Here is a 14068-nt window from a genome sequence, read left to right on the forward strand (position 1 = left end):
CAGCGAGTGGGGGGAGGCAGCTTAATACGTGGCTTATTTAGCAACCCTTTTGGAGACATAATGAAGGGTTAAGACTATATTGCATGTTCACATATACCTATGCGTTCATGAGATGATGTGCTGTCCTGGGTTCGATACTCTCTTCTTGGAAGTGAAATCTAGAGTTAGTACACTGGTTCTATACTGGGAATTAGAAGCTCTATGGCCAGCTCTACATTTGATTTAACAGAGTGTAGAAATATTAGATAAGGTTTTTATGATTATTATAGGCATAACCATTCATCAAGTATATTTTCAAATAACCTTTTAAGGCATACATAATTATGTTTGATTAAAACCATGTAAAAAGTATTACTGAGCTGCAGTAAAAAGTAACTGCCCACAAACCTTAGTTTGTGCAGGAATCTTGGTCTGTGTTTTCAGTGTAGTTGTCTCAGCTTTAGGTGCATCACTAGTTGACGGTATCTTTGGAAGTGTTCTAGACGTTGCTATCACTGTATTACCTTCATCATCTTCAGCTCCTAAAACAAAACAATGATGTTCAGGAAATTTCTGCATGAAAATCATTCATACGCATTACATTTTAACTGTAGTAGAGTTCCAACCAAAAAATAAATGTTCTGCCCATGATCATTCATAACAACCTTGCTTTGCCACAAAACCTTTGAGATAAACTGCTACAATCCACTGTAGTTACCAAAATGTTTCTGCCATTCTCTGTGTCAGTTACCAGGCTTTTAGAGTTTAAAACCCTCTGAACATTTTTTTTTAAAAGAAGAGAGCTTTCAGAATACAGCTATAGAATACAGGATGTAAAAGTTTGAATGAGAAGATAGGTCATCCCAGAATGACTTCTTGGCAGATAGATGAACTGACTGATAACCTGAAAGTCATCGGGAAGTTTGGATCCCATGACCAAGGACTATTTGGATTCAGCATTGTAAGGAACGGTTTCACACTGTAATTAAGCACAAGGGTACTGGATTCAAGAAAAGCAAAAGTGAAGGAATTAAAAAAAAATCTAACTTGCAATGTAGTATATTAAAATCCACCACTGTGAAAGAATGTTAAGGGAATTCTAAAACACCCTAATTTAGGCATAGACAATTCCTCTGAAAAAGACTGCATGAAATAAGTTGTCAATATGGGGCTTCATGAAGGACTGGTCAAATATTTGAAAACAATATCCTGTAAAGAAAAAGAAGAGGGGAAAAGCATCCAATAAGAAAAGGTATCCACACTTACCTAAAAATTTCCCTGCTTGAAATAATAAGGTCTATAGATACATTACAATGAGTACTTCAGTCTGCTTGCAGCTTGAGGGCAGAATTAGGCCGTAGCTAAATTAATTCCAATTCTACTTACTTAAATTACAGAATGTGATAAATACACTTTGAGAAATACATTCCTATTACAACTATAGTAAATTCCACCTAATGATAACAAACAAATCCTCGGACATCAATTTCCATCTCTATTCTGGATGATCCATTTGTCTCCAGCATGGGCTGGATATGTGGACCTCATTACTAAAAAGAAAGGAATTTTTCAGGTAAGCATTGATGTATTTTCATAATCTTCTTTGTGCTAAGGTCCACAGATCTGTTATGATGGTATTTTCGTAGTAGTGTGCCTCCAGGGTGGGAAGCAGGATCATCCTTTAAATATGGACACCCAAAACAAGGTAGATTATATAAAAATATCTTCTTCCTCTCTCCCTGGTACTAATGCCCGGAGAAGACTTCTGTCCAGAGAAAGACATTGACTAAGATTGGATGGTCAATATGCACAATTTGGTTACCTAGTTGCTGTCTAGCAGATCTCAATACAGGAAACATGACTCTTTTGCCTTGAGACTGTCAGTGCTCCTAAGGAGTGAACTTTCATGCTTAACTGGAGGAATATTTCCTGATTTTACTTATGGAATGAATGCTAGGATACCTGTGAGGACTACTTGTCTGAATTAACAGTACAATACTGGGTCTCATTAGAGAAAGCTCCCAAATTCAACTACCTCTCCCCTCTTCCATCTGATTGGAAATAGCAGTCATCAGAAGGCCTGCTCTAATGGATAGGAAGTGTGACAACACTGTCTGCCTGTGTTTCATCTGAGTAGTGTGCTAATGGAACAGAATGAAGTTGTTCTCTATGGTGTGATAGGAATGGAATAAGGTTGATGCCCTAAGGAACCTGACAGTGGTCCGGGTATGCTCCCCACTCCAGGAGGAATGTATCAATCACCAGAGTCTTGGAGGGGAGAATTAAGGGAATAGTACTCCTTTCCAGTTCAGTGAGGAAAGGGCTTTGGGAGGAACTTGCATAGATACTTCATACAAGATGATGTCCGCTTGGTAGTTCACCAATTTCAGCCAGTTTTACACACAACGTAGATGTAGTCTGGCATGCTGCATGATGAACATACAAGAAGCCACACATCCAAAGAGACTTGAGTGAATTCTCACCAACATGCGTGGTTGATTCGGCAGCTGGCAGATGAGCATGGTCATGTGTTTAAATCTGTCTGGTGACAGGTAAGCTCCAGCTGTTGTGGAGTTTATAAATTCTAATCTATATGTAGGGTTGTGACCATGGTGCCTGGATGGGCCACGCTGAAAATGCCAACTCAGGGCAGACTGCAAGAAATAGGGCAGACAATTCCCAAGACTGGTGATTTATTCTATAATTAGATTTACCAAGCCAGTAACAAAACAGCTTCTGTAATACCACACTGGTTAACCAGAAGCTAATTACAGTCCCCTTTAGGCAATCCAGCCTTTGGAGCCTATCTAAACATCTAAATAAAATACAGTGAGGGGTTAGTAAAAATTTTATTCGCCATACTTAAATTTCTACCAATCCCAAAGGACCAGATACATTGCGCACCAGGTCAATGAATATTTCAGATCTCATCCAAATACATACTTTCAGCCAATCTTTATTAACTAAATTGAAGATTTATTAATAAAAGAAAAAAAAAGAGTTCTATATGGTTAAGAGATCAATATACATACAAATGTGTGTAAAGTCCTTAGGTCAGTTTCACAGCAGAGATGGTGAGGTTGCTGATTTGTAAAAGTCTTTCTGGAATCAATTCTAAAGTTTAGAATCCAATAGGCAGTCCAGGTATAGAGTTTGTTAAAGTTCTTCCATGAGAATTCCGGGGTACACCTGGAGGCCTCAATTTTAAGGTTTAGACTTTCCTCATTAAAGTTTAAGATGACCTGAGATTAAAAAGGATCAGGCCCGAAGTTTCCTTTACAGTTGAAGCAAGCTGGGTGCTCACAGGTAACCACCACATGGGCTTGGATGAAAGTGAACCGACAGTTTGATCTCTATTAAATGGGTTGTTTCTCAAACAATACAGTTAACAATAGCCATTCAAACTATTAAGACAGTTCACAAGTAGTTTACTATGTGGAATTACAAGCTTCCAGGAGCGATTAGGACAATATTCTGACACCACAAGTTCCATATAAATGATAATATCCCCTTTTGATCTCCGAGTCAATAGTCAGAGGTGGTGTCCAAATCGGGGTTGGGGGGGGAGGAGTGAAGGTTCTGTAGACTGGTAGTAGCACAACTCTCAACCAGCCTGACAAAAGGGGTGCTTGGGAATGGTCACTGATGTAGAGGCCTGAGGTCTTCTCCTTTGAAAGCACTGCCATCTCTTTGGAGGCTCGGTGGACCTCTGGTGGTAGAAAGTACTGTGGGATGGTCTCTGCCTAGAACATGCTTCCTTGCTTCCTTCTAGGAGTTGCTGTAAATTCTCCTTGTGAATGCAGAATAGCCTGTGAGTCCTTCAATAAGTGAAGAGAGTCATCCATCTTTCAGTTAAAAAGAGTTCAGAGCCCTCAAAGGGGAGGTCTTCAATCGGCTACCTGATGCCAAGATGTTCTCCTCAGGACAATGAAGGCTGCCATGGACCACAGTGCATATAAAGAGGCTTGCAGACACATTTTAGCTATCTACTGCCCCTCAGAAATCAGGAACTTGAATTCCTCAGGCTCTTGAGGCAGCCTGTCAGCAAACTCAGCTTTTCTGCCAGTTGAGATACTCATACCTTGCAAAGAGGGCTTGATAGCTAGCAATTCTTAATTTGAAACCAGCTGATGGACCGCTCTTGCTGCCAGGACTTTTGGGCTCTTTATCTTTTGGTGTCAACTTTGTTTCCTTCTTGGGCTGCTTCAAGGGAACCTGGCACAGGGTGGGTTTTACAGCTGGTTGGAAAATGCTGAGTTGTTGTAGTGAAATGTGTTGCCAAATCTATTACAGATGCAATGAAAATTTTGCCAAAATACAAGCAGGATATCCACTGGAAGCCTACCCGCATTTCAGGGTCTGCAGCTCCAGCAGGAAGCCTGCTAGCCCTCTGGACCCCAATCTGCAACCAGGGCTCTATGGGAGCAGGAAGCCTGAGGTCTGTCCATTCTCACCTTGTTCACTACCTTTAATGTTCGGGGCACTGGGAGAAATTTATACAAAAATCCTTTCATCCAAGGTAAGAGGAAGGCATCTTCTAGTGTGTGAAGGCCCCTTCACCCCCTTGAACAAAACTTCTTGTTGGTGATGGTGGTGAAGAGGTCCACCTCTGGAATGAATAATGGTAATGTTATGGTAATGGTTGGGGGTGGCTGAATACAGTGGATGCCTGCACAGATGTTGCAAGAATCCTTCTACCAGTTGAGGGAATCTTTCATATGATGAGAGAATGAAACCTGTCTGTCTAGACTGTTTGTTCGATAGACTGTTTTTGGTCACTCATGGAAACAATAAAGGCATAACCTTGCATGTCTTGTTACAAAGCTGCACGCTGTCATGTACCCCAAATGTTGGGAGACATTTTCTCACGAAGATTTGTGGGCTCATTTGAATCCTAAGGTCAGAACCTGATAGTGTCATGAACCTGTCCATGGGAAGGTAGGCCCTGGCTGTTATAGCATCTAGAGATGCCTCTATGGATTCTATTCTCTGCACAGGAGCCAATATAGACTTCTCAATATGGAGCTTGAGACCTAGCCTGAGGAACAGAGTCACGGCTGCCTGTATAGCTGAAAGAACGTTGTCATAACACTGTTCCTTCATCAGTCAATTGTCAAGGTATGTAAAGACTATCACCACAGGACAAAGAGAAGTGGTGACCACTGCCCAAACTCTCGAAAATACTCTCAGAGCAGAGATAAGCCCAAATGGGAAAACCCAGTACTGGAACTGATCCTGGCCTATCACAAAATGAAGGAATCATATCAGAGATGGGTGAATCAAGATATAGAAATACACGTCCTGCAGATAAAGGGCTGAAAACCAAGCCCCTAGCTCCAATGAAGGGACTATAGCTGCAAGAGCGATCATCCTGAACTTCTGTGCTCTCATAAAGTTATTTAGATCTAAAACAGGTCTCCACCCTCCATTCATCTTTGGGACCAGGAAGTACTTGGAGTAAGATCCCTTTCGCTGTGCTGAGCAGGAACTGGTTCTAAGGCTCCTGTGCACAGAAGTGATTTGATTTCCTGTGTCAACAAGTGATCATAAGAGGGATCCCTGAAGAGGGACAGGGAAATGGGTGGAGTGGACGAAGGGAGGTAAAAAGAATGGAGTAGCCTGATTTTATAATCTCCAAGACCTGTTTGTCAGTAGTAATTTGCCCAAGAAGGAAGGTGGAGAACTGTTGCAACTGGAAGCCCAAGAAGTAAAGACAATTCAGACCCTCAGCCAGCCTGTCAAAACTGGTGTTTTGACAATGATGAAGGCTGTGTGGTTAGGCCAGATATAGCGGTGGTTCTCTCTCTCTGGAATCTAGGTTTTTTCTTCCTTGGAGGCTCTGTACATCTTTGAAACACAGGGAACTGGACAAGGTGGGATCTCTGGGCTGTTTGCGATCTACTATATCTCAGTTTATTTATATCTATGTAGATCCCGAGAGGTCGCAAGGTGGTCCTGGAGTCCTTCAAAGTATATAGAGACTTGTCCACAAAGTTTCAAGCCATCAAAGGGAAGGTCCTCAACTGTATTTTTGGATCTCCCTGGGGAACTCAGAGAGCTGGATTTCCTTGCCCACTGCATGACAACTGGCATGGAGATGGAACAAGTGGCAGTGTCAGCAGCATACATGGAAGCCTGTAAGGCCATTCTAGTTAGCAGCTGACATTCTGCTATAATGTACTGAAAATGCTCATGATGCTCAGTTAGAAGGTGTTCAATAAATGACTGAAACTTAGAGTACTTGGTGGATTATACTAGGCCATTAGAGCCTACTAATTAGCAATCGTAAACTGCAGGGTCACTAAGGAGTAGCTCTTACGTCCAAAAAGGTCAAGGCATTTTTGCTCCTTGTCATACAGCATTGACTTAGTGTGATGCTGCCTTCCAAGTTTATTGACAATTTCAATGACCAGTAAGTTAGGAGAAGGGTGGGAAAATAATTCAGAATCCTTGGTTGGGACACAGTATTTTTTATCAGCCCTCTGACAAGTGGGTGATATTGTTGCTGGAATTTGCCAGATAGTCTTGGCAGGATCCAAAAATGCCTCATTAAATGGGCAGGGTAACTTGAGCAGACAATGCTGCCTGTAAAATATCCAGCAGCTTGTGGTACGACTCCTTGACCTCTTCTGGGGGTATCTGCCACCTGTTTCACAAAGTCTTGAATTGCTTAAAGTCATTAGCCAGGAAGAGTGGGAGATTCACGACAGCCTCTTCAGGAGCAGATGAGACGATATCAGTCTGCAGCCTGACCTCATCTGTTCTAGCCTCCTGCTCCTCGAATGTTTCCTTCTACTGTTCAGGTAACTGAAGAGAAAGAGATAGAAAGGGGACTGTCAGTCTCTACAGTTCCAGCAAGCGAGGCTAGACTCTCTAGAGAATCATTGACAGACAGCCTGTCAAGGGTCACAATATGGCCGTTGAGGGGACCACATGGCATAAGGGGTGGCATCCATGGCTGCTCATACACCGAGGAAGGCCTTCATAATGTCTCCCCCGAGCATCATCTCTTTCTTTGTAGATGTCAGAAAGAGGTGAAGAGGAGAACCCTGCTCAGATATTTCAGAGAGGTCATTATCATCATCCATAGGAGGAGCTTCACTAGAAAATGGTGGTGAATCAGGCAGTACCAGAGAAAGGTGCAGTTCTAGTGATTGTGCAGATCTCAGTACCAAAAAGGGCTTGGTATCCATCAATAGGGGAGACTCCACTTCCTTTGACACAGATAGGTCCTCTCAGAGTACCTACATTCCAGTGGTACCAGATGAACTAATGGTATCACAGTGAAAGTCTATTTAGGTAGGTCTCTGGAAGACGAAGCAGATGGTATGCTTTGAGGCAAAAATAGGCTGAGGTGGCCACTTAGCCCTCTACAGTACCAAGGGCCCCACTATTTTGGGTACCAGAGGCTGGAGTATGTCTATCAGTACTGGCTTGCTGAGAGCAGACTGTCTCTCCCTAATGCCTTGATCATATCCTGACAGTACCAAAGATGTTTTAGCTACTGGAGTGTGGCTGGAGCCATGGCTTTTAGAGGAGCCCAGAGACTTGGCTATGTCATCTGTCCCAGAGGAGCCTGAAGACTCAGTGGTACTGGGCTGAGAACCTAAAGGCTCAGAGATGGTCAACTTATGAGGAGACTTCAGTCTTTTTGGTGAGGGTTCTTTATGAGGAGATCCAGAGTTCCTTTTCTTAGAGCCCCTTTCAGAAATCTCTAAAGTTTTTCCTTTAGAAGGTCTAAGGGAATGTTGAGCTGAGGAAGCTGAGGAAAAAAACCTTTGAACCCTGGTGATCCTGGCATACTTCCCCATGAAGTGGGTGGGGACAGAGAATTGAAAGGACAAAAAATCCCCCAAAACAATGCTCTATAAAAACTAACACTAACTATAAAACACTAAACTAATCTAAACTCTAACGCTAACATACTAGCCCAGGTAAGCTTGACCGACAAAAGCGGTTATGCAGAATGCTCCATCTCAGGCCAAGGTGGCTGAAAAGGAACAGAGGGCAATTCACCCATGCAGCCCTATATAGCCTGAATGCAGTGCACAAGGATGTGTAGAGTGCATGCATGGGCTGAACAGGCACTGACACTGAAAATCTCCAATTAAAGGTGCACGGCATGCATACACACCTGAATGGAGTATCCATAGGGCCACTACTCAAAGAACTTTTCAGCACCTTGGATAGCAACAGCAACTCTGGCTCTGTTGTAATCTGCAGATCCCATGGTACTGTGTATGATCTCAGAACAGAGACAGCGTGCTAAAATAAGTGGTGCAGAGGTCAATGGTGCCCAAGTAGTCAACACCAAATGTGATGGTGCTATGGCACATGGTGACAAATGAGATGTTGATAATGGAGGTAGTTATATTCAGTACCCAAGACAATACTGGAAGTCCAGTATTGTGCTCCTTCAGGCCTCCAGTGATACCCATTTCAGTCCTTGAAGTCCACTCTTCTTGGGTTGATCAGCTGAAAGGGATCTGTCCTTGTGGTTTTCATAGGAGCATGCTGCCCTACCAGAATCCATAGGAGGACAGGTTTAGAAGTAGCAATTCAGGAGCTAGCTGATCTGGAGCTCACTGGGTATTTTCTGGACTTGGTCCTCATTGGCCAGGGAAGGGTCCTGCCCATCCAGTGCTGATGTGGGTTGCATAGATCTGTCCTGTAGGAACTTAAGGGAAGCTTTCCCTGATCTTAGTGTCCTTTCTTTTTAGTATCCAAAAGGCCTCAAAACAGATCTCTCAGTCTGTACCTGCAACTTTATAAGAAAAAATTATCACTAGTAGATTTTAGATGTTTAACTCTCTGATCTGCAGGAGCAATCAAATACTTAGACATCTACATTTTATTTATGCACCCAATTATTTCTGTTGCAATCCGATAAGTTATGGCTTTGGATGGCCAATTGTCGGTCCGCAGCCATCTTGTCCTGTTGAGAGGACAGGACTGCCTCCATCTTGGACTAGGTTCTTGTATATAGGAGAGGGCAGAGACTCAATCCTGCCCAGCAACACTGGTTGTGTATGTTCTCCTGTTTTTTGTTTTTTCTCTCTCCTGCTGGGCCATCTAAAGGTCAGGCTAGTTCTGTGTGTGAAGGCCTGATTCTGCCCGGCAACCCGTTTTTTTTTTTGGGGGCCGGTCGTCTGGAGGTCAGGTTAATCCTGCCCAGCAACTCATTTTCCCGCTCTTTTTGGACTCAGTCATCTAAGGGTCAAGCTTGTTTACTTGTCAACTCCAGTGTGCCGTGTGCAAATCCTGCTCACGTGGGGTGGCAACGGCTCGGAGCCTGGAGGGAGGAGGGACCAGGGAGCCAATCAATCAGATACCGACACGAGGGAGTGAGACCTCTCAATAAAACTAGGTTTCCCCCCAAAATGTGTGTGGAGCATCCGCGTGTTAGCTGAAGGACCTGATCAACCTTTCGGCCAGGGTCTCCTCCCGGTAAAGCGCGCTCATGTCGTATCGTTTGGATTCGTTGTCGTTTGGACCCGATCCCTGTCAGCTCGTCATGCTCCCGGTGTCTGTTCTGCTGGTCAGCTGCGCCTGGAGTGCGGTATGTGTTTTTTGATATCTGACAGTTAGCTTATCTAGCCTCTTATTTTTCCCCTCCCTAACTCGGTACCAAGTATCTACTCAGGATATCAGGATTGTATTAATGAGCTCAGAATTGCACAATTGCTTAGCTGGCTTGTATAGTTGTTAGTGAATTGTTAATTGCAAACTGTTTTATGCGTGTGAATCACTGCTCTGTCTTTGTCCGGAGTGCATGAATCTGGGAGCTGTCTCCGCCTGGAGATTAGCAGACCAAGGGGTTCCCGTCCCCGCGGTCCGAATGAGTGGAATCTGCCCAGCTACAGCCGCACCACACTCTGGGTTACCCTTAGTGTGAAAGCAAGGGTGGCTGAGGCAGTGGCCCGTGGGTCTCTGTTCTGTGTTGCACCGGGTACCGCCCTGACGAACCCGATTCCTATCTTGTAAGATTGGTGTGTCTGCCTATTTGGTGTGGTGTGGTGAGCAGTATAAAAGTGTATTATTACTGTGTTTTGGGGTATGTTTGTACTTTTGATACCATTCCAACCAAATTTGCCTACTCCCCCGGCCCAAGTTGTAATTGTCCCCCAAATAAACGCAGCCACTTGGCTTTTCACTGTTATTCTAGTCCTGCCTGTTTTTCCTCACTCAATACCAAGCTTAACGGACCACTATCTATTTCGGACAATTTCTACTTGCAAAAATGGGCAGAAAAGGAGAGGCAGTTTTTAATACTGTCATGAAGATAGTCACACATATTGAAGCAAACACTGAACAAAATTAGACTTCCTAAAATATTCTTTTTTTAAAAAGTTGCCTGTCCTAGCAACCTGTGAGCATGAAAACCAAAGAAAGAAACTGCAGAAATTTCAAGGTCGACTGGCTACTGCAAGTAGCAAGTGTGCATTAAGCAAAGTTCTTCTTTTAGCTGAGTCTGGATCAGGTACAAAGGGTAAACATCCACTTACTGTATCTATGCTCAGTGCTGTCGAGAAGTATGAAAGCATATAACTAGAGTTGACAGTTCACCCTACAACTCACCAGGACAACAGAAAGATGGGGAAGAAAATCCGTGTAAAAAAATCTGATTTTATTTGTACCTTGAATTAGCAATGGATATTCTCCAGGAAAGTTTACTGCCTAACATGGAATCAAAGTACTTACCATGTACTTCCCTCTCTGCACCACGAATGGTAATATAAGCTGCTCTCACATACCACCAGGTTTACTACTGGGCTGGGCCAAAGTCTGTGTGAGGGGATGCTTCTCCCCAGCCATGTAAGCAGTAGAGCTCTTATCCATGCATACACTTTGGAAAGAGTTCAAGAGGACCAGGTTTTCCGTTAGCTTGCTTGCCAACCATGATCAAGCATGGCCATATGCTACTGCAGTGCTTCAGGAAGAGAGGGAAAGCAGGCATTAAGCGGCTCAACCCCCAAAGCAAGGAAAAAATTTTAGTTCAGGTCCAACTAAATTAACAGATAAAATGTACCACAATGTAACATTTAGGTCTTGTTTCAGTGTGAATCCAACACTTTATTTTCTAAAGATCCTAGAAGCTTTGGATCAGGAAGGCCTGTCTATCTCAACTATAGCTTTGGAAACAGAGCAAGACTAGCAGGCTCTTCAGCAGGAGAGGCACAATTCTTGGTCAGTGCTCAACAAGTACGAGTTCTGACCCTAAAATAGCCAACAGGCTAAGACCCTCTGTCGGATTTGTGGATCTTACTGTGCTGAAGAATATAAATGACATGGGTCCCCAAAACTGATCTCCATAGTACCCCACTTGGATCACCACTCTGTTGCTGGCCTTTCAACCAGTCTCCAATTCATGTGATGAAATTTATATACTTGACACTTAAATCAACTTGTAAAGAAATTGGGTGAGTGTCACTATCTAGAACACCTTAACTGAAATCCAAATATAAATATATTCATTGCATTTCTTCTATCCACTAAATTGATGTAATTACATCAGAAAAAGCTATCAGATTTGTTTGGTAATATCTAGACTTCTATTAAAAAGATGTAAGTAGATTTATTAATATTTATCTGAATGTGTGTGTGTACAAGAAAAATAAGACTGGATTAAACTAGTATCCTGCTACAAACATTTAATATCAAAGATTAGGATATACAATTAGAAATCATATCTGTCCATGGGGGAGAGAATACCTGCCCAAATTTCTACTTTCTACACTCTAGAAAGCTCAGCACACTATAGACGAGATGCAGGGAAATTCAGTAAAATGATACAGCTATTGGACAAACTGAGTAGTAAAAGCATAAGAACATGACGTTAATAGATAGGGGGATAAATCTGGAGAGATGCTCAGCACAATGCATGTATAGAGCCAAGTGCCCTGGACTCCTGACTAAAGCAATAATTTCAAGGTGATGAACAGCTTTCAGGTTTAGATAGACATTCTTATACTTACTGAAGAAGAAAAAAGTTACAATGTAATGAAAAAGTGTAGAGAGACATGTCTTACCTGAGCCGGACCCAGAAGAATAATCGTCATCATCAATTGGATATACACCTGATGCTTCTTCAACAGAGCTATTGTCGAGATACAGGTCTTTATCAGAGGTCAATTCTGCTCTCTGGAAAATAAGTAAGACCGAACCATTAAAAAGGTAGCTATTTATATAATGCAATGTTTTCCTCACTTTTATTCTTATTTCCAAAGCTGATGTTGGTACACCAATTGTATATATTCCCAGAATCATAGAAGTGTAGGACTGGAAGGGACTCCTGTACTCAAGGCAGGACTATGTAATAACTAGACCATTCCTGATAGGTGTCTGTCTAACCTGTTCTTAAAAACTTCCAATGATGGACATTCCACAACCTCCCTAGGTTAGAAAGGTTTCCAGTTAGAACGACAGGTTAAAATCAGCAAGATTAATTGCACCTAGAAATACTGAGTAAGACAGTGTTTTCATGGACCATTATGATCTTTGTGGTTAGACAAGAACTGTGCCTACAGAATTATTCTCAGACAAGAGGCTCCGATTCCTGAAGTACCATGTCTTTCTTAAATACTGATTGCCAATTACAAACTGAAATTACACATCACTGTGAATCACTGGAAAGTATTATGCAAAAAAGGCGTAATGCAAACCTAAGTCATGTAGCTTAATTCCAGAGTCTGTTGCTCCAGTCTGCGCCTGAACATTTTCCTTTGGAGTTTATTTTAGGCTAAAAGATAATTATCTAGCCATTTTAATCCAAAAGTACTTGATTGATCCCTCTTGAACTACTGGGTAACAGAAAGCAAAAAGCAGACACACTGCCATGCTTTTCTCTTCTGCTGGAAGCCAAAAATCTTTTAATAGTCTCATACAAATTTTTTTAGGACTGTTTTTGGAAAACTGTGAAGGATACATTTTGGATTTTGTATTTATTTATTTTAAGGTGACTTTTGGCAACTGATTCCCCTTCCAATCTACCAAGCACACTTTTGGCAGAGTTACCTACTTTGTTACAAATTGATCTTCAGTTTGAGCTAAAATATCAAAATCGGCCTCCTAGAGGAAAGTGCAAAGGCCACCCTGACATGGCACAAGGATCCTTTTAGAGTAGGAGGAATCAAAACCTTAGCCTCTGCCCCTACTCTTTCTTGGATGAAAATGGACCTAAGGCCTTGTCTACACTACAAGACTATTTTGAATCTACTTAAGTCGAATTTGTGGATTCGACCTTATGAAGTCGAATTTGTGTATCCACAGTAAATACACTAATTCGAATTTCTGAGTCCACAGTAATGGGGCTGGCGTCGACTTTGGAAGCGGTGCACTGTGGGAAGCTATCCCACAGTTCCCGCAGTCCCCGCTGCCCATTGGAATGCTGGGTAGAGCTCCCAATGCCTCCTGGGGGAAAAATGTGTCGAGGGTGCTTTTGGGTAACTGTTGTCATTGAACCGTCAATCACGCCCTCCCTCCCTGAAAGCTCCGGCGGGAAATCTGTTCACGCCCTTCTCTTGTCGGTTACAGCACGTACGCCACAGCACTGCGAGCATGGAGCCCGCTGCGATCATCGCTGCACTTATGGCCGTTGTCAACTCCTCGCACCTTATCGTCCACCTCTTCCACAGTCAGCTGCTGAGAAATCGGGCGAGGAGGCTCCGGCAGCGCGGTGAGGACAGGAATTCACAGAGTGGCGCAGACCTCTCACAAAGCAGGGTACGCCGCGCAGTGGAGATCATGGTGGCAATGGGTCAAGTTCATGGTGTGGAACGGCGATTCTGGGCCCGGGAAACAAGCACGGACTGGTGGGACCGCATAGTGCTGCAGGTCTGGGATGAATCACAGTGGCTGCAAAACTTCAGGATGCGTAAGGGCACTTTCCTTGAGCTCTGTGACTTGCTGTCCCCTGCCCTGAAGCGCCAGGACACCCGGATGCGAGCAGCCCTGAGTGTGCAGAAGCGAGTGGCCATAGCCCTCTGGAAACTTGCAACGCCAGACAGCTACCGGTCAGTAGCGAACCACTTTGGCGTGGGCAAATCTACCGTGGGGGTTGCTGTGATTGAAGTAGCCCACCCCATCGTTG

General features: G+C 43.3%; 1 protein-coding gene across 1 annotated transcript in view; it reads right to left on the reverse strand.

The window, feature by feature from the left end:
* The window catches only part of SDC2 (syndecan 2), a 101332-nt gene that overhangs the window by 5631 nt on the left and 81633 nt on the right, over window positions 1-14068 (reverse strand). Inside the window, exons 2-3 of the mRNA XM_045004051.1 lie at window positions 12009-12120; window positions 388-521 (exon numbers count right to left, since the gene is read on the reverse strand). Of these exons, the coding sequence (XP_044859986.1) occupies window positions 388-521; window positions 12009-12120 (246 nt within the window). The remainder of the gene's footprint in view (window positions 1-387; window positions 522-12008; window positions 12121-14068) is intronic.

Source organism: Mauremys mutica, chromosome 2 (genome assembly GCF_020497125.1).
Source record: "Mauremys mutica isolate MM-2020 ecotype Southern chromosome 2, ASM2049712v1, whole genome shotgun sequence".
Classification (NCBI taxonomy): domain Eukaryota; kingdom Metazoa; phylum Chordata; order Testudines; family Geoemydidae; genus Mauremys; species Mauremys mutica.